Source organism: Dendropsophus ebraccatus, chromosome 13 (assembly GCF_027789765.1).
Source record: "Dendropsophus ebraccatus isolate aDenEbr1 chromosome 13, aDenEbr1.pat, whole genome shotgun sequence".
Taxonomy (NCBI): domain Eukaryota; kingdom Metazoa; phylum Chordata; class Amphibia; order Anura; family Hylidae; genus Dendropsophus; species Dendropsophus ebraccatus.
Window position 1 is genome coordinate 1178284 of NC_091466.1, and position 20764 is coordinate 1199047.

At 49.2% G+C, this 20764-nt stretch overlaps 1 protein-coding gene across 2 annotated transcripts in view; it reads right to left on the bottom strand.

Annotated features, from left to right (window-relative positions):
- Nucleotides 1-20005: 20005 nt before the first annotated feature.
- Nucleotides 20006-20764, bottom strand: part of IGSF8 (immunoglobulin superfamily member 8) — a 35585-nt gene continuing 34826 nt past the window's right edge. Inside the window, exon 6 of one of the 2 annotated variants that reach the window (XM_069949479.1) lies at nt 20006-20498. In XM_069949479.1, the coding sequence (XP_069805580.1) occupies nt 20377-20498 (122 nt within the window). In that variant the 3' untranslated portion in view covers nt 20006-20376. The remainder of the gene's footprint in view (nt 20499-20764) is intronic. The other variant, XM_069949480.1, reaches the window with a different exon arrangement.

The following is a 20764-nucleotide window of genomic DNA, read 5'->3' on the forward strand; positions in this document are numbered from 1 at the left end:
GGTCTACCTGTCCTCATCATGCCATAAGGGGTATCTCACCTTCTGAGTGTCCGAGGCATATGATGTTTGATATGCCAGGAATCAGAACGGCGAGATATGAATTATGAAGATGGGTTGGGGCCCGTACCATTGATATGGTGCCTGGGAAAGTATCTTTTTTGATATGTCCAAGTGTGTTCCCTTGAGGGCTGAGGGGGGCAGCTGAAGCTCTGCCCAAAGGGGCGGAGTTACAGATGTCAGGTGACGCCCTCAGCCCAACCCTTTCAGGTCTTTTTTTTTTAAAAGGTTTTATTTTTACAATTTTAAGGAATAACAATCCAATAGCATAGCACGTTTCACACAACCAACTAGAGGCTGTCCATAGACCCGGGGTCGCACATTGTACATGTAGGCATTACAGCTTTGCACAGATGGTATGTACGAGATTGAAAGAGAAAACGTAACCTGTTAGCCGACAGTCCGTATGTATAACAGGATATTCAAGGCCAGGACTAAGTTCTGTCCTTCGTAGCAGCCCAATCAGCTGAGTTTAGCAGGAATGGAGCGACCCAACTCCTAAGCCTCACTACTAACAGAACAAACCACACCTCACAAACACATTCATTCATCATCCACACACTGCAACCTACCCGCCCCCCCCATCCCAACCCCCGCGGGGGAACTGGTCCCTCCAATCAAACCTGCACCGGGGAAGCAGTATCAGGTACCGCCAGCCACTGCAACCAGACCTTATCGAATTTTTTTGGGCAGTTCCTCTTTTGATACAGCACCCTATATAAGGGAACATAGGAATTCACTAGCGTTTTCCATTGCGAGAGCGACGGGGTTTCAGGAGACTTCCATGCCATAATCACCACCTTCCTGGCACAAAATAATAAAATCCGGAAAAAAAGACGCCGGTACGTACCAAAAACCACGGTATCTATAACACCCAGTAAACATACCTGGGGAGATAGAATCCTAGGAAACTCAAAATGTTGGTGTAAAAACAATAGTACCGAGGACCAGAAAGGTAGCACCTTAGGGCACGAAAACACAGAGTGTAAGAAAGTTCCCGTGTCACTCCGGCAACGGAAACAGTTGTCATCAGATGCCATTCCCAACAGTTTCAAGCGGGCCGGGGTGTAATAGACCCGGTGCAAAAATCTGAACTGTATCAGAATATCTCGGGCACTCACAACAGAGGACAAAAAGTAATCCGTAACATCCTCCCAGTCATCAGCCGTGAGTTCAGGGATATCCGCTAGCCATTTAGTATATGCTTTATCATATGGTTTCTGGCTCACAGACTGAAGAAGGGCGTAGATATTAGTCAGGGGTTTATCCAGATCCTCCGTTCGCAACAAGGTCTCCAGAGTAGACTCCGCTAGGGAGACAGTACTTGTCCCAAACTCAGCCCGCACCAACTGTCCCAACTGCAAGTATCTAAATGGATGGATTGAAGGGCAGTTCAGCGATGTTTGCAGATCCCGAGCCGACAGGAGCCCAGACGACCCAGAGAATAGTTGTCCCAGATATTTTAATCCCCTATCTGTCCAATATCTCATCGCCGGGTGTCCGGCAAAGCGCGGCAAATGGGGATTCAACCACAGAGGAGTTTTTTGTGACAACCAAGAGGTAGCATCAGTCAATTTCCTCTGGGACTGAGCCCACGCCACCACCACCGCCCTCACCGGAAGCAGGGGAGCATCACCCAGCTTTTTATATCTGTACAGCGAATTCGCCAGTCCTTCATATGAACCCGCTAGAGCCCCATACAGTGACGTGGCTGCGTTGCTATAGTCCAAGTCCAGCCACCAATGGGCATAAACCAACTGGGAGGCAAGATAATAAGCATAGAAATTAGGAGCGGCCAGTCCACCGCACTCCTTGGGTGCCTGTAGGGTAAGGAGGCTGAAGCGGGGGGACTGTCCCTGCCAGTAGAAGGCCCGCAAGACACTATCCAGTTGTTTGAAGTAAGAGAGCAACAGGGGGGTGGGGCAATTATGAAATAGATAGGTGAATTTAGGGAGGTAGATCATTTTAACAATATTGATTCGCCCGAGAAGCGAGAGGGGGAGAGGCGCCCACAGCTTCAGCTTAGTCTCGGTATGGGCTAGCAGGGGATCTAAATTCAACTTTTTATAATCCGAGACGTCTTGGGAGACTACCACTCCCAAATACTTAAATTGTTGGACAACAGTGATGGGGACAGGGTAAGCCCGAGGCGACGACACTGAACCTGGAAGGGGGAAGAGGAGCGATTTATCCCAGTTCACACACAACCCAGAGCAAGCCCCGAACTGCTGCAATAGAGACAACAATGCAGTGAGGGACGGACCATCATCCGCCAGATAGAGGAGGACATCGTCCGCATACAAGGAGATTTTCTCCACCAAGGAGCCACGAGGGATCCCTCTGATAGAGACTAGTTGTCTAACTGCTACAGCCAGGGGCTCTATGGCCAGTGCGAACAGGAATGGGGACAACGGGCAGCCCTGCCTTGTGCCCCTACGTAGGGGGAAGGGGGCAGAGACATCCAGATTTGTCCTAACGCGGGCTATGGGGTCAGAATATAATAACTGGATATAGGACAGGAAAACCGGGCCCACATTGCACCTTCTCAACACCTCCCAAAGATAAGGCCATTCGACTGAATCGAATGCCTTTTTTGTGTCCAGTGAGAGAACGAACCCCGACTGACGCCCCAGTCTACAGGCATCTATGTTAAGAAATAACCTTCTGACATTAATGTCCGTAGCCTTACCGGGCATAAAACCGGATTGGTCAGGGTGTACTAAGGAGGAGATGACTCCACGCAGCCTATTGGAGAGTATCTTGGCAAGGACCTTAATGTCAGTGTTGAGAAGAGATATGGGGCGGTATGAGTCAGGGAGTAAGGGATCTTTCCCCGGTTTGAGGAGTACTACAATTAAGGCCTCTCTCATACTAGCAGGGAGAGAACCCATCTCCAAAGCCTCGGTGAATAGTGAGAGGAGATGCGGACTTAGAAGTTCTATTTGGCTTCCATACCAATCATTTACCAGTCCATCCAACCCCGGGGTCTTACCCGGAGGGAGGGAGGCGATAGCTGAGGCCACCTCCTCCAGAGAGATGGGGGCCTCCAAGGCGGCCGCCTGTTCCACGGACAGCCTCCACAGGGGGAGAGAGTCCAAGAAGGTCTTAATATGCTCCCCATCAGAATGGAGACGAGTATCATATAAGTCAGCATAGTAATCTCTAAAGATAGTATTCACCGCGACTGGATGAGAGATTAAAGAACCAGCCCCCGTGGAGATACAGGGCACAGACGCGCATGGGCTCTCAGCATGGGCTAAATAAGCCAGGAGCTTACCATTCCTGTCCCCAAAGGCAAACACAGAGGCCTGAGTGGACAATACACGACGCTTGGTTTTGTCAGTTTGCAAAAGAACATGCTCCCTCTGTAGTTGGAGCCATGCGCGTCTGTGAGACTCCGTTGGATCCGAGGTGAACCGAGTTTCGGCCTCCTCCAGTCTCCCCTCCAATTTTTCCTCCCGGGCGCGTAGTCTTTTCCGGAAAGTAGCAATTCCCAATGTGAACGCCCCCCGGATCACCGCTTTATACGCATCCCATCTAACATGAGGGTTAGGGTGAGAGGAATTGATCTCCCAGTAATTAGTATGGGCCCTCTGAACTGCGTCAGTCACCTCTGGAGTCTGCAGCCAGGCCGGATGGAGACGCCACAGTCTAGACTGAGGTGCAGGCTGAGTCCGAAGGACCACAACTATAGCTGAATGGTCAGATATACCTCTCGGAGTATACATAATATCAGAGACCAGCGGAAGGAGATCTGGAGACCCCATAGCCAAATCAATCCTGGATAAAGATTTGTGTGAGGCCGAGTAACAGGAGTAGACTCTAGCAGAAGGATTTTTTAACCTCCATATATCGTGTAGGCCGAATGAATCACACCAGGAAGTCAACGACCCACTAGCAGGATCACATCCAGACATACGATCCAGGGAGGGATTGGGCACTGCATTAAAATCCCCGATCACTAGTGTGGGGGCTGAAGGGAACGTGGAGATTATAGAAGTGACAGATTCAAGGAGTGAGATTTGGAATGGGGGAGGGACGTACACAGCTACCAACGTGAACGTAAAGCCAGCCGCCGTCCCGTGCAGTATCACATAGCGGCCATAATGGTCACATTCCACCCTACAAGCGGTAAACGGGAGCGACTTGGCCACCAGGATCGAAACCCCACGGGAGTAATTAGAATAGGAGGCATGGTAGCCATGCGCTATCCATGCCCTCCTCAGGGCTAACACTTTCTGTCCAGTGAGATGGGTCTCCTGAAGACAGACCACATGGGGGCTGTACTTCTTCACGAAATCCATCACAGCGGCTCTCTTGAATTTGGAATTAAGGCCACGGACATTCCAGGCCAATACCTTAATGACCGCCATCAGGATACACGTCCAAAGGAGGGAGGCAGCACCACCGGCGCCACCCCAAAATACCTGGAGCCGGGAGGAGGAGCAGGAGGTCGCAGACCAAACACACACCAGTCACACACAGACAAGGACTTCCACCTATGCATGTATAAAAAGGAAAAGGAAAAAAACAACCGTTAATAGAGGAACACAAAACAACAACAACATTCCTAACTATAGAATACCACGGGGTATCCTGAACCCTGTCTAGCACTAATCCCAACTCGTGTAGACCTATACCCAACAACTCTAGAGTAGAGTGAGTCAGCTAACACAACCAGCTAACATGAAAAGGAGATATTGAACTAAACATATACTTATACTTAGCTCCTACAGCTCCTAACTATTAAGTCTAGCTTTACCCCTAGCTACACAGAAAGGCACATTTCGTTATAGCATTATTTATGCCCCATGTAACGGTCACGGATTCAGAGGCCTCGGACTCCCGACTCTTCCCCCTCTTGCGGCCCGTGCCCAAGCAAGAGCATCATCAGGGTTGTTGAAGAATCTGGTGGTCTGTCCATCAACTACCCGCAGTCTGGCCGGGAAGATCATTGCATATGAGAACCCTTTCAGGTCTTACATAAAAGTGAGACCTAGGGAACATGTAATGGTCACAAAGTTGGGGATCCAATCGAATTGGTTTGTGCACCACTTTCTAAGCCCAAATCCCCTGGGAAGGAAGAACCTATACGACGCATCCTGTTCTAAGTATTAGAACTTTCTTATTTTATCCCTTTTGTTTTCATTGTTTGCAGTGTCTGTATGTCTTTTTGTAACCATCTTTTTGTAACCAAGTACTGTCCATTTTAATGCATTAAACCTAAAAGTTTGATGGTTTGTCTTGTAGCCTAAACGAACCTAGTTAGCTCCAGGAAGAGTGCAAGTGCGGTGTGTGACCGTATAGTGTATGACCGGGTGGCTTACTCTACCGTGTGGGTGTGTCTGCTTGCGGGTGGAACACTCTTGGGGTTCCCTGTCTCCCCAGTAACGTAATAGATAGGGTGGTGGCAGCAAAGTTGTGTATGTATGTTGTGTCTGGGTGTCTGGCAGCGGCTGGAAGGTTACGTGTATGACGACAGCCGGTGGGTCCCAACATAGCAAAGTTCTGTGTGCGTGCTTCGTGGATGTGTGTCTGGCTGCGGTCAGTGGGTCACGTGTATGACAGCGACTGGTGAGTCCAGATACAGTGAAGTGTCGTGTTTGTGTTGGCTAACGAGCAGGCAGTGTTCGTGGCCAAGTGGGTGTCTGGTGTCGGGGTGTGCGGAAGGTGGCAGGTGGCGATTTATGCTCGAGTTACGGCCCGGGAGCAGGGCGTAAAGCGTGAGTGCGTGAGGTGAATCGACCTGTAGGGCTAGAGCAACCCAGGGGAGTCCAGAGCCCCAAGTTCCTTTGGTTCCCTTGTCTTGTCCTTCTCCCCCCCCTTTTGGTCCTTGTTTTAGATCCTTTCCGCCTGGTGTGGTTAGGATTCCCCTCCCCCTTGTCAGGGCCGGCGCAGGTTGGCGCGCGTGTTCGTGACAGGCCTTAAAACGATTCCTTGGTTTTTCTAATTATTAACTAAAAAATTTCAGTAATCGCAAAACCCTTAACGGATTTAACCAGGAAGGGGGCAGATGTCAGTGCCTGGACCACATCTGCCCTAACGGCATTTGCTACTCTGAAGGCCTCATTTTCCTCTGCACCGGTCCTCATTCAGCCTGATCTGACTCATCCTTTTATTGTAGAAGTTGATGCTTCCGAGTTTGGAGTGGGGGCAGTATTGTCACAAGGTCCATCCACTCTGACCCATCTCAGACCCTGCGCCTTCTTCTCTAGAAAGTTCTCAGAAACTGAACGCAATTATGACATTGGAAATCGGGAGTTACTTGTTATCAAGTGGGCATTTGAGGAATGGAGGCATTTTTTGGAAGGTGCAGTTCACCAGATTACAGTTATTACCGACCATAAGAATCTCTTTATTTAGACTCTGCCAAAAGGTTAAACTCTCGTCATGCCCGTTGGGCATTATTTTTTTCTTGTTTCAATTTTGTGGTCACTTACAGGCCTGGTACAAAGAATGTCAAAGCTGACATGTTATCTAGAAGTTTTGGCTCCCCTGAACCAGTGAATACTGAACCTGAGAACATCCTCTCCCCAGGAGTATTTCTAGCAGCTGTCTCCTCCGATCTTTCTCCACTTATTGAAGCAGCCCAAGAGTCTGCTCCTAAAGCCCTTCCGGAAGGCAAACACTTTGTACCTCTGTCTCTCAGGTTGAAAGTTTTGGAGGAGACACATTGCTCGGTTCTAGCTGGTCATCCAGGTATTAGGGGTACTCAGGAGCTCCTGTCCAGGGTGTATTGGTGGCTACGCATGGCCAGAGATGTAAGATTATTTGTTTCTGCCTGCCCGGTCTGTGCTAGGGGAAAAAACCCCAGGAGACGTCCTGAAGGTCCTCTTCTCCCCTTGCCCATTCCATCTAGACCCTGGACACACCTGTCTATGGATTTTATAACCGATTTGCCACTGTCTCATGGCAACACAATCATCTGGGTTATAGTAGACAGGTTTTCGAAGATGGCTTTTTGTTCCGTTGAGTAAGTTACCAAATGCTAAGTTGTTGTATGAAATTTTTATTAAGGAAATTGTTTGATTACATGGTATTCCAGAAGATATTGTATCTGATAGGGGTGTACAATTCGTAGCTCGTTTTTGGCGAGCTTTTTGCAAAAATCTGAATGTCAATTTATCATTTTCTTCCGCATTTCACCCAGAGTCTAATGGGCAAACAGAGCGTATGAATCAAGAAGTAATTCAATATCTCCGTCTTTTTGTTTCTGATAACCAATCCCAATGGTCCACTTACTTGCCTCTCGCTGAATTTGCCATTAATAATCATGTTAATTCCTCCTCTCAAACCTCACCTTTCTTTTGCAAATAGTTTTCACCCTCGGTTTTCATTTTCTTCATCTGCATCTGACACACCTCAGGCTAACGTTTCCACTGATGAACTGTGCACAGTGTGGGCCCGGGTTCTGAAGAACCTTCAGGATACCAAGGAAAGGCTCATACAGAACACCAATAAGAGACGCACCATCTCTGCACCATTTGTTGTTGGGGATCAGGTTTTACTTTCCTCAAAAAATCTGAAATTAAAAGTTCCTTGTTTAAAACTTGCTCCTCGGTATGTTGGTCCGTTTACTGTTTTACAGGTTATCAATCCAGTTGCATATAAGTTCATAATGTGTTTCAGAAAGGTTTGCTCAAGAAATATGCTCCGGTATTGCCCACCCATGACCCGCCCTCTCCTGTGTTGGTGCAGGGGGAACTTGAATATGAAATTCAGAAAATTGTTGACTCTAAGCGAGTCAGACGCTCGCTGCAGTATCTGGTACATTGGCGTGGGTTTGGCCCTGAGGAGAGAACGTGGGCGCCTGCCAGGGATGTTCACGCTCCTCGTTTAGTCCGTTTATTCCACAGGGCCTTTCCTCACAAACCGGCTCCTAGCCTTAGGGGTCCGGTGTACCCCCATAGGAGGGGGGTACTGTTAGAGTTCAGTCTGTGTGTGTGAACTCGGCTGGAAGAATCAGCCAACGCCCGATTTCTTTCTGACCTATTCACACTTCTTGCTCTGCTGCCAGGGAGCCGACACCCAGTCTCATGCCTTTCTCCTGACTCCTCTCTGGTGCTCGTGGGTTAAGCCTTCAGATGTTGCATTCTCCTGAGGCTTGCTCCTGTCTGAGTACAGACACGTAGATACGCGTGCAGCGTTGATGTAATAAACATCCACTGAAGCAATTTACACTAGCGAGTGCCGGGATTTATTCCATTACTCTGTGACTTTATTGCCACGAGCACCGCGTCGCAGAAGTTAACGGAGTGCCGGTTGTTTGAACTTTCTGAGTACAGGAGAGGGCTCCCTGGCTGCTATTGGTCTCCATCACTGCTGTCAGACTCCTTGCTCCTATCAGGGGCCGGGGCGGGAGCTCTTGTAGCATTTAAGCTGGTGATTTACACCCTGTAGTTGCCAGTGTATGTTTGGTCTCCAGCTACACCACCATATTTTATTGTTCTGCTTGCTATTTGACATTTAGATTTGGACTTCGCCTCTGCCTCATCCTCTGTACTGCGTTACCTCTTGTGCTTGACCTTGGACTGGACTCTGTTAACCCTTTGTTTGCTGATTTGGATTTTGACGTTACCTCCTGTTGCCAACTCGGACTGCCTGACCGGTTTGTATATTCCTGTCTGTGTGTTCTGTTATCTCCCTGTATCCCTAGTTAAGCTAGGGACTGTCGCCCAGTTGCTGCCCCCCAAAAAATTCTATACATGGCCCTTGAGATGATACCTCTGAAAAATTTGCTTCAGGCACTTGAGGTGAGCCCTTCAAAAAATAGCTTGAGGCACTTGAGGTGAGCCTTTTAAAAGCGGAGTTAGAGGTGTGGGGATTATTTCAAATGGCAATAGAAAAGTCTCTCTCCATATGCAGTTTAGCCAAATATTTCATAAGGCAATGCAAATCCAGCCTGGAATTCGTGGAAGCAGTCATCCCACCCAGCACTAAGACTGCTCCAGTGAAAGACCAGACCAGCTGTGCAAACAGCCATATTATTATTATTATTATTATTTTTTAAGTGTCAGTAACCTAGGGTTACTGACAAAAGCTACCGATTTACTTCACCGAGGTCCGGCACCTCTGTGACACATATGTCATATACTATGACACCTTGTACCTTCTCACAAGGCCCTTGAGTTGAGCCTTATTAAAGCGGAATTGAGCGGAGGTAAGCCCTCCAAAAATTAGCTTTAAGCCCTTGAGGTGAGCCTGATAAGGCAAGATTTGCTTTTTATCTGCCTTATTCCCAAGTGACTATCCCTGTCCAAGTTAATTAAGCTGAGCACTAGCGACGAGGACATGACACCAGGCAAAAAGACGGTATAACCTTCTCTCTCAGCTTGAGTTAGTAGTGCGCACTCAATGCTTTATTTGGTTTCACATGAAATATATTAACTTTCAATACATGTGAGATTTCAAGTCACAGGACACATAGATATCACACTCTAATAGGTCAGTCCATAAATGGTCAGTAATATCCTGTCCTGCGCAGTCAAGCTGGCACAACATCTTGTTTACCATATATTGTTTATATAAAAGTGTCTCGTTCTTGTGTCTGTATTGTGGCTGCGATGTAGGTTCATGGTGCTCTCCTCCTAGGCATGCTGCCAGCTAAAGCCATTTTAAGGATTACAATGTTTTTACCAAAAGTAACATGACCTTTATGGCCACCTTCCCAAGCCCTCAGAAAAATTGTATGGATGGCCCTTGAAGTGAGCCCTCTAAAAAATGATATGGAGGCCCTTGAAAGAGCCCCTGAAAAAATTATGAGCATAGTGTGAACTGGGTCAGTTTTTACTTTTTGTCTGACACACCCGCTTGCCTTTCAGCCTCCTGGCAATGCAGGAGTTACCCTGCTCACTGCTAGCCTTGATCACTGCAGCTGAGCAGTGCTGTTTGATTGACGCATGCTTCTGCCTGTCCAGAACCTTGAGGATCAGAGTGCCGGTTCAATGGGGATCTGGACTGGGCTCTTGATCCTCATAAATGAAAGTAGTGGCCAGTCTCTCATTGCTGGCTATTAAGGTTAATACCCCGATGCCAGCTCCCCGTCTACTCCTGCGATCCCCGTTCCTAATTCCTCCGCTTGCTTGACTTATCTGACCTCCCGCCTGACCTTTGATTATCCGTTTGATCTCCCAATTTTGTACTGCATTGCCCGATTGGTTATGACACGGCTTGTTGACTTCCCTTTTTTGTGTTTGTCTGTCTTGTTCTGTGTCACACATATTCGGTATAGGAAACGCCTTTGTAGTTGTCTGTGGCTGCTTAGGGCAGATTGAGGTAAGTGGGTAGGGACAGTGGGTGGGTTCAGGCTCAGGGCCCACTGTCTCATCTTGTCCCTACCTCCCCGTCCTCATACATAGACCTTGAAAAAATTATATGGAGGCCCTTGAAAGAGCCCCCGAAAAAATTATGAGCATGGCCCTTCAGGTGAGCCTCAATGCTGTTTTTTTTAAATGGCCCATTTCTACGGTGGTTGAGGAGGAAATGAGCTGGAGCAGACACATGGCACTTCACTTTGGCTGTTTTCCACCGGAGAAGTCTGGGTCAATCCAGTGGCTGTTCATTTTTATCAACGTCAGCCGGTCAGTTGACAGGCGGCTGCGCTTACCTATGATGATGCCGCAGGGCAGGCCAGCACCTCCAAGGCGAACAGGGACAATCCGAGCCATGTGTCAAACTTAGAGACCCAGTAAGTGTAGGGCACCAAGGGATCGGGGAGGACAGAGTTACTTCTCCCTCCTACTCACGACAGGCCCCGCAGTTAAGGAAGTTCTGCGAGGTGGGTGCCATGAACATGTCCCACACCTTGGAGATTGTTCCCCTGGTGGCTGTGGACCTGATGGATGTTGTCAGGCTCTGAGAGGAAGTCTCCTCTTTGCCACCAGTGATGGTAGGTGGGAATATTTCCATCATGTTCTGCAAGATTTCTTTATGGTATTCCTGCAATCGATTGCTCCTCTCCTCCATCGGAATAAAAAAGGACACCTTATCTTTAAGGGAAGGTGAGAGGGAAATCGAATTTTTACTGCTTTTTTTTTTTTTTTATCAAATACACAATCGAAAACGAGTATTTCAAATAGTGTACTACTTGATGGAATACCTACTCTCTCATCTCTAGTTCTGAGGGTAATCAGGGAGGGTTACTCTATACCCTTAAGAGAAGAGCCATAAAGAAGGTATCTGACTTCATCCAGACCCTTACCAGCAAAAAAGAGCCACCATGGAGGCTGCACTATCGGAGCTCATCAACCTTTCTGCTGTCTAACCTGTTCCCCAAGTGGAAATAGGGCAGGAAGTTTATTCCCCTGTGTTTTTGGTTCCCAAACCCTCAGGCAATAGGAGGCTTATCATAGACCTCAGATACCTGGACCACTTTATTCTGAAGAAGAGATTTCTTATAGAGACCATCAGATCGGTCAAGTCCATCCTCATTCAGGAAGATTACATGGCATCTCTCAACCTGAGTGATGTCCATGTTCCCATTGCTTAGAGAGACAGAAATTTTCTCAGGTTTGCTGTCTGCATAGGGGAGGAACTGAAACAGCGATTGATTGTGTCTGCAGTGGCTGTGGTTTTCAGGGTCCAGGGGGATCAGGATAATTCCGTACCTGGAAAATTGGCTCATTCTAGCACAATAACAAGTTTTTCTTGGGCAACATGTGGATGCCACCCTTACACTGCTCCATTCCTTAGGCTGGATAGTCAATTGGGAGAAGCCCAGAGCCTGACCCCAGAGTCCACCAAGAAGTTTTTAGGCTTCATCATAAAGTGATGAGATTAATCCTCAGGCAAGAAAGGTAGATATACAAATTTCTCACAGTTCTGTGGCCCATAGCTATAAGAACACTAATGAATTTCCTAGAACACAACATCTGCTTTGGAGAAAGAGGATCATTTAGTCAGAGATCCTCAGGATTTGGAACAGTCATCTTTCGGACTCTCAACACACACTCTATGGCATTGCCAGACTATCTCTAAAGTGGTGAAAGGTAATCAGAGATAGAGCCTCTTTGGTGGAACCCAGTTGGACCATCCTAACGATGGACGCTTCAGGCACCAGTCGGGGTGCCCATCTTAGAGACCTCAGTGTAGCTGGGATATTGTCTCATACAGAGTTTTCAGAGGGAGCTTCGGGCCATTTTTCTGGCCCTCCGCCACTTCACCCCTCAACTTTTGGGAAAGGCGATCCGAGTCCAGACAGACAACCTAGCTTGTGTGTATTACATCAACAAGCAGGATGGCACAAAATGAGAGACCTTCCTATCAGGAAGATCTTCAGTTGGGCCCAGACAAGGATACCCAGGTTATCAGCAGCGCACGTAAGGGGATATCTCAATATCCTGGCAGATTGATTGAATTGCAACAGGACCATCTCGGGGAAGTGGTCCCTTAACCGGGGGATCTTTAGACATATAACATCCATGTGGGGGATGTCAGAGATATATCTAGTGGCAACAAGGAACAAGTAGGTTTTGTTCCCTTTATCAAGTAGACAGGCCTTGGGCCATAGATGCCATTACAGTCCAGTGGTATTGATGCAGGTATTTGATGCAGGTCAAGCAGGATAAGGCCACAATGATAGCAATCATTCCATTTTGGCCGAAAAAGAGTGAAATAACCAACAAATCATATGCTAGAGTAAAGAAGACCTTTCAGTCTTGGTGATGAGCAAGAGAGATTGATCCCAGTGCTCCTACTACTCCACAAGTGCTAAAGTTCCTTCAGGACGGATAGGTGAAGGGGCTAAGCCCAAATTCCATAAAGGTGCAGATCTCCTCCATGTCTGCCTTCCTAAACCTTCAGAAAAGGACGAAACAGACTTCAGTCTTCTAGATGTCTCCCAGTGTCTCAGAGTTTACCTGTCCAGGACTCTTACCTTCAGGAAGGAGAGTCGACTAATTCTTTTTTCTGGTGCCAGGAAAGGATGCAAGGCTTCTGAACCTTCCATCGCCCGATAGACCTGTGACTGTCTCCAAAATTTACTAGGGCGCACTCCACCCGCTCAGTGGCCACCTCCTGGGCGGAAAAATGTTGCATGCCGTTGGGGCACATATGCCAGTCTGCCCCTTGGTCCACACCGACCACTTCCTTTAAGCACTATAGGGTAGACTCCTTCCTGGCTTCGAGTACGGCTTTACCAAAGTCCATATTAAACTCTGCTAAGCTTGAGGGCCCATCCCAGTAAGGGGTTTCTGCTTGCTAACTCCCCATCATTGAGCTCCCAGAGGACGTGGGGCAATGTTAACGTGTCACTGTCGTTTTAACTTTCCAAATCTAAATCAGCAGTAGATGTGATATAAAGTTATAAGTTTGCAATTTACATTCATAAATCATTTCTTGTTTTTTTCTCAGAAATCAGGAAGTCCTGCGTTTCCCAGGTCATCTGGGCACTTACAGAAAGAAGGCAGTCATGTTATTGACAGACATATTGAGCCTTGGCTCTCTGTTATGGCTGGAGTTCCTGTTTAGTCTGTTTTTTTTTGACTAGCACAAGTCAGAAAATCTGCCATCAGGAGACTGGACCTGGATACAGTAAGTATAGATGTTATATAGCTGCCTTCAGGAGACTGGACCTGGATACAGTAAGTATAGCTATGTCACGGCTGCGGCGGCGTCCCGCGCACCGGGCCGCCGCCGCAATTCTTCCCCCCCGCGGGCAGCCGCCGGTGTCCCAGTACCGGGACCCGGAGCTGCTGCTGGTTCGGCCCCTGGGGGCGCCTCACCTTCCTCCGCTCCTGTCTCCCGCTGTGCAGTCTCAGATTTAAAGGGCCAGTCCGTCCCTAATTGGAAGTTACACTGAATCACTCCCTATAAATCCCAGCATGCCCTGTCCCTCGTGTTGGAGCCTCTACATGCTTCCCATAGCGTTTGGCCCAGCTCCCTGTTGTTCCTGACCTCAGTCCTTGTTCCTGTCCGCTGCCTTCCTATTGTTCCTGAGTACTGTCTGCCAACTGCGATTACGCCTACAGACCTCTCCTGCCTACTGCTCCTGCCACGCCTCCCCTGCCGTCACTAGCAACCAAGCCAGGGGTAGCAACCTGGGGGTCGCCTGCCACAGCAAGTCCATCCCGCCTTGCGGCGGGCTCTGGTGAAAACCAGCGGCCCCTTAGACTCCGCTCCCTGGTGAGGTTAGTGCCATCGCTAGTAACGGTTCAGTGGATCCACGACTCCAAGCGTTCCAGTAGGCTCCAACCATGGATCCCGGCAAGGTGCCTGACATCCGTGACGTAGCCAGAGTGGTCGCCCAACAGGCTCAACAAATCCAACAACAGTCGCAGCAGATCCAGCAACTGACGGCCGCCTTACAGCAGCATACTTCAGCCCAGCGCTCATCACCTCCTGCAACCTCTTCGAGTCTTTGACTGGCTCTCCCGTGTAAATACAGAGGCGATCCCAAGTTGTGCAGAGGATTCCTGACTCAATGCACCATGCACATTGAACTTTTAAGTAGTCAGTTTCCCACAGAGCGCTCTAAAGTGGCTTTCATCATCAGCCTATTGGAGGGTAGAGCTCTGGCTTGGGCCACGCCGCTGTGGGACCGAGATGATCCTGTTGCTGCCAATCTAAGAACCTTCCTGGCCAAGTTTCGCTCCGTCTTTGAGGAACCTGCCTGTGCATATTCGGCTGAGACTGCTCTTCTCAATCTCTCTCAAGGGAGTTCCTCTGTTGGCGACTGCGCCATCCAGTTCCGCACCCTGGCTGCAGAATTAGACTGGAATGAGGCCGCTCTAATAGCAACCTTCAAGAAGGGCCTGTCCTGTCGGGTGAAAGACGTGCTCTCTGCCCGAGACCTTCCTACCTCCTTGAACGGTCTCGTTCTACTGGCTACCAGTCGACAATCGGTTTTCCGAGAGAGAGGAGGAGGTCCGGCAAGAACGGCGACTAAGTTTGCCCTACCGCCATCAACGGCTGGCACCGGTTTTCCAGAATCCAGTCACGCCAGTACCCCAGTTAACTCCTGAAGTTCCTATGCAGGTAGAACGAGCTCGCCTGACCTCTGATGAGAGATCTCGCCGACTGGAGCTGAATCTCTGCCTCTATTGCGGTGGCTCTGATCACTTCCGTCAGAGATGTCCCCAACGTCCTCGAAACGCTCGCACCTACGGTGGGAGAGGCCTCCCTAGGTGTGAATGCCACCTCTCCAAGGTTGTCTATGCCCGTTTCCATCCAGACACCCTCGGGACAAACTACTGCCTTCATTGACTCTGGGTCTGCGGGCAGTTTCATTGCAGCCACTTTGGTCCAAAGATGGCGGCTACCCGTGAACCAGCTAGCCCGATCCCTGTCTATCTCCTCGGTCACGGGCGAGACTCTCACCGAAGCTGTACACTACCAGACTGCACCTCTAGTCCTCCAGGTGGGCGCTTTACATCAGGAGATCTCCTTCTACGTCTTGCGCCAGTCCTCTTCCGACATCCTCCTGGGCCTTCCTTGGCTGCAATTACATGCCCCTAAGCTAGACTGGAGAACCAGGGAGGTTCTCAGTTGGGGCCTTGACTGTCCAAACCGGTGTCTGAAGCCTCCTCAGCCCAAGTGCTCTATGACGTCACCTGACTTCGTCAACCCTCTACCCGGCCTACCGGCAGAATACCAAGATTTGGCTGATGTCTTCTCTGCCAAGGAGGCGGACTCTCTACCCCCTACCCGGACGTACGATTGTCCCATAGACTTCCTTCCTGGAACTTCTCCTCCACGAGGTCGGGTGTACCCTCTCTCCGTACCCGAGACTGAGGCCATGTCCTCCTACATCCGGGAAAACTTACAGAAGGGTTTCATCTGTAAATCCACGTCCCCTGCTGGCGCAGGATTCTTCTTTGTGCAGAAGAAGGACGTTTCTCTCCACCCATGCATAGACTACCGGGGCCTAAATAAGGTGACAGTCAAGAACCGATATCCTCTTCCGCTTATCCCCGAACTATTCGACCGCCTCCGTGGAGCCAGGATTTTCTCCAAACTGGATCTCAGGGGAGCGTACAATTTAATCCGTATTCGTGAAGGAGACGAATGGAAGACTGCTTTTAACACCAGAGATGGACACTACGAATACCTGGTCATGCCATTCGGCCTATGCAATGCCCCAGAGGTCTTCCAGAAATTCGTCAAAGACATATTCCGTAACCTCCTCTATGTCTGTGTCATCGTCTATCTCGACGACATTCTGGTCTTCTCCCCTGACCAGCAGACTCACGTGACCCAAGTACGTCAGGTCCTACGAAGACTACGGGCCAATCATTTGTACGCCAAGCTGGAGAAATGCGTTTTCCATCAGCGCAGCCTTCCGTTTCTTGGGTATATTGTCTCCGATCGAGGTCTACAGATGTATCCAGCCAAACTCTCAGCTGTTCTCCAGTGGCCACGTCCCGTGGGACTCAGGGCTATCCAACGCCTCCTAGGATTTGCCAACTACTATCGGCAGTTCATACCACATTTCTCTACCCTGGTCGCACCCATCGTGGCTCTCACTAAGAAGAAGGCGGATCCCAGGCATTGGCCACCTGAGGCCGAGCAAGCCTTCACGAGCTTAAAGTCTGCCTTTGCCTCTGCTCCTGCTCTAGTCCGCCCGGATGCCACCAATCCGTTTTCACTTGAGGTCGACGCATCTTCTGTGGGCACTGGAGCCGTCCTCTCTCATGCAAGACCAGAACCTGTGGGTTCTTCTCTAAGACTGTCTCCCCAGGCAACATTGCCGAAACGTGTCCTCCTGTACATACGGCACTTGTTATGCCAATAAAGTAAGCAGAATTCTACCTGATGTGTGCCGGGATTAACTCTTCTACTTATCTTTGGGATAACTCCTACCACGCGCACCATCGCCGTTACAGAGTGCCGTCTTCTACCAAGAAACCTATGTTGTTAAAGATATCCTGGCTATGAAGACGGTCAGAAGAAAATGATTTTTTTCTAGTGGACTGGAGAGGTTTTGGTCCTAAGGAGAGATCCTGGGAACCCGAGACCAACATCCTGGACCAAGATCTTATCAAGAGATTCCTGCAGGCAAGAAAGACAGGGAGGCCGGGGGGGGGGGGGCGGGGGGGTACTTTCAAGGGCGCCTCACCTTCCTCCTGCCCCCCGCTGTGCCGGCCGGCACGCGCGTGCCGGCTGTCTGAGATTTAAAGGGCCAGTCCGCCCCTAATTGGAAGTTACACTGAATCACTCCCTATAAATCCCCGCATGCTCTGTCCCTCGTTTTGGAGCCTCTACATGCTTCCCATAGCGTTTGGCCCAGCTCCCTGTTGTTCCTGACCTCAGTCCTTGTTCCTGTCCGCTGACCCGGTCCCTAGTCCCTGTCCGCTGCCTTGCAATTGTTCCTGAGTACTGTCTGCCAACTGCGATTACGCCTACAGACCTCTGCCTGCACCATCTCCTGCCTACTGCTCCTGCCACGCCTGCTGTCACTAGCAACCAAGCCAGGGGTAGCGACCTGGGGGTCGCCTGCCGCAGCAAGTCCATCCCGCCTTGCGGCGGGCTCTGGTGAAAACCAGCGGCCCCTTAGACTCCGCTCCCTGGTGAGGTTTGTGCCATCGCTAGTGAAGGTTCAGTGGATCCACGACTCCAGGCGTTACAAGCTGTTATATAGCAGCCTTCAGGAGACTGGACCTGAATACAGTAAGTATAGCTGTTATATAGCTGCCTTCAGGAGACTGGACCTGAATACAGTAAGTATAGCTGTTATATAGAAGCCTTCAGGAGACTGGACCTGAATACAGTAAGTATAGCTGGTATATAGCTGCCTTCAGGAGACTGGACCTGAATACAGTAAGTATAGCTGTTATATAGCTGCCTTCAGGAGACTGGACCTGGACACAGTAAGTATAGCTGTTATATAGCTGGAGACTGGACCTGGATACAGTAAGTATAGCTGTTAAATAGCTGGCTTTAAGGAGACTGGACCTGGATACGGTAAGTATAACTGTTATAAAGCTGCCTTCAGAAGACTGGACCTGGATTTCTGGTAAGCTCAGCTTTGTTTTACAGCATAAAAACAAAATAATGAATATAAATTGCCAACTTGCTTAAATACATCTACTGCTGATTTATATTTTGAAAGTTATAATAACAGGGACACTAACATTTAGCATGTAAATGTGTCTTCCCCTTGTCTGACAGCAGCACAAGGCTCAGATTGGGAGAGGACACCACATACTACATGTTAGCCATATATATACACTACCGTTCAAAAGTTTGGGGTCACATTGAAATCTCCTTATTTTTGAAGGAAAAGTACTGTACTTTTCAATGAAGATAACTTTAAACTTGTCCTAACGTTAAACCAATCCCCTCTATACATTGCTAATGTGGTAAGTGACTATTCTAGCTGCAAATGTCTGGTGTTTGGTGCAATATCTACATAGGTGTATAGAGGCCCATTTCCAGCAGCTATCACTCCAGTCTTCTAATGGTACAAGGTGTTTGCTCATTGGCTCAGAAGGATAATTGATGATTAGAAAACCCTTGTGCAATCATGTTCACACATCTGAAAAGAGTCTAGCTGGTTACAGAAGCTACAAAACTGACCTTCCTTTGAGCAGCTTGTGTTTCTGGAGCATCACATTTGTGGGGTCAATTAAACGCTCAAAATGGCCAGAAAAAGAGAACTTTCATCTGAAACTCGACAGTCTATTCTTGTTCTTAGCAATTTCTGGCATGGAATAGCCTTCATTTCTAAGAAATTGAGGATTTCCTACAACAGTGTGTACTACTCCCTTCAGAGGACAGCACAAACAGGCTCTAACCAGAGTAGAAAAAGAAGTGGGAGGCCGCGTTGCACAACTAAGCAAGAAGATCAGCACATTAGAGTCTCTAGTTTGAGAAACAGACGCCTCACAGGTCCCCAACTGGCATCTTCATTACATAGTCCCCGCAAAACACCAGTGTCACCATCTACAGTGAAGAGGCGGCTGCCGGATTCTGGCCTTCAGGGCAGAGTGGCAAAGAAAAAGCCATATCTGAGACTGGCCAATAAAAGAAAAAGATTAAGATGGGCAAAAGAACACAGAGATTGGACAGAGGAAGACTGGAAAAAAGTGTTGTGGACGATGGATGAATCCAAGTTTGAGGTGTTTGGATGACAAAGAAGAACGTTTGTGAGACGCAGAAGAAATGAGAAGATGCTGGAAGAATGCCTGACGCCATCTGTTATACATGGTGGAGGTCATGTGATGGTCTGGGGTTGGTGCTGGTAAGGTGGGAGATTTGTACAGGGTAAAAGGGATTGTGAATAAGGAAGGCCATCACTCTGCACCGCCATGCCATACCCAGTGGGCAGCGCTTGGTTGGAGCCAATTTCATCCTACAACAGGACAATGACCCTAAACACCTCCAAATTGTGCAAGAACTATTTCCAGCAGAAGCGGCAGCTGGTATTCTATCATAGGTAATGGAGTGGCCAGCGCAGTCACCAGATCACCACCCCATTGTGGGAGCAGCTGGACCGTATGGTACGCCAGAAGTGCCCATCCAACCAATCCAACTTGTGGGAGCTGCTTCTAGAAGCGTGGGGGGCAATTTCTCCAGCTTACCCCAACAGATTAATAGCTAGAATGCCAAAGGTGGGCAATGCTGGAATTGGTGCAAGAGGAGGATTCTGGGACGGAAGCAAAGTGTGATGGAAGAACAATGTTATTTCACCTACAAATCAGTATTTCTAACCTTGTCAGTGTCTTGTCTCTATTTTCTATCCATTTCACAACGTCCGGGGGTGAAGAAGTGCGACTACATGGAAAACACTAAATTGTTTGGGTGACCCCACACTTTTGAATGGTAGTATATATATATACATGGGTATAATTTGGGTCTGGAGTGTAGCAGACCATATTCCATGTGACATACGTGATTTCAGCTCCTGTTCGCTCTTTGTTATTTTTAGACTCCCTGCACTGGTGGTTAATGACCCCTCCCACTACTACCTATAACTCCTCCCATTTTCTGACATGTAATGTCCTGAGAAGACTGGACAATTCACATTTTATTGGATGTTGTGGTAGATGATCCACAGCAATGACATCACAGCCGTCCCCAGAGCTCCGCCCCACACTTACTGCCACCAATCACAAGCAGCAGAAAGGAGGGGATAATAAATAAGCACCGCCCCAGAGTTCAGGAAGAAGGGGGAGGCGGGGCTTTATCCGATGCAATCAGTGCAGGGCTGTGGGCTGTCATGTGGATGGTGCTCCTGCCCGCCCCTCGTAGGGACTCAAACAAATCAAAGAGCTAAAGGAGTCAACAAACACAAAGAGTTAAAAGATGGCGGGCCCAGCAGCCAGTGCAGCGTCCATTGTGCTCTATGTAATAAGTGCCCTGTGGCCATTGTCCTGGAGCCCTTCACCTCTTCCGGCTGCGCAGGTGTCGGATGTAGCAGCAGGTGACTGTAGAGAGGATGGTGATGCCCACCACCAGAGCACTGGCAAAGCCACCAATCATGGGGATCAGGAGAAGGTCACGAGCTGCAAGAGAGAGAAAGATGACATCACTGGGCAGGGGGCGGGGCAACATCACTGGGCAGGGGGCGGGGCAACATCACTGGGCAGGGGGCGGGGCAACATCACTGGGCAGGGGGCGGGGCAACATCACTGGGCAGGGGGCAGGGCAACATCACTGGGCAGGGGGCAGGGCAACATCACTGGGCAGGGGGCAGGGCAACATCACTGGGCAGGGGGCGGGGCAACATCACTGGGCAGGGGGCGGGGCAACATCACTGGGCAGGGGGCGG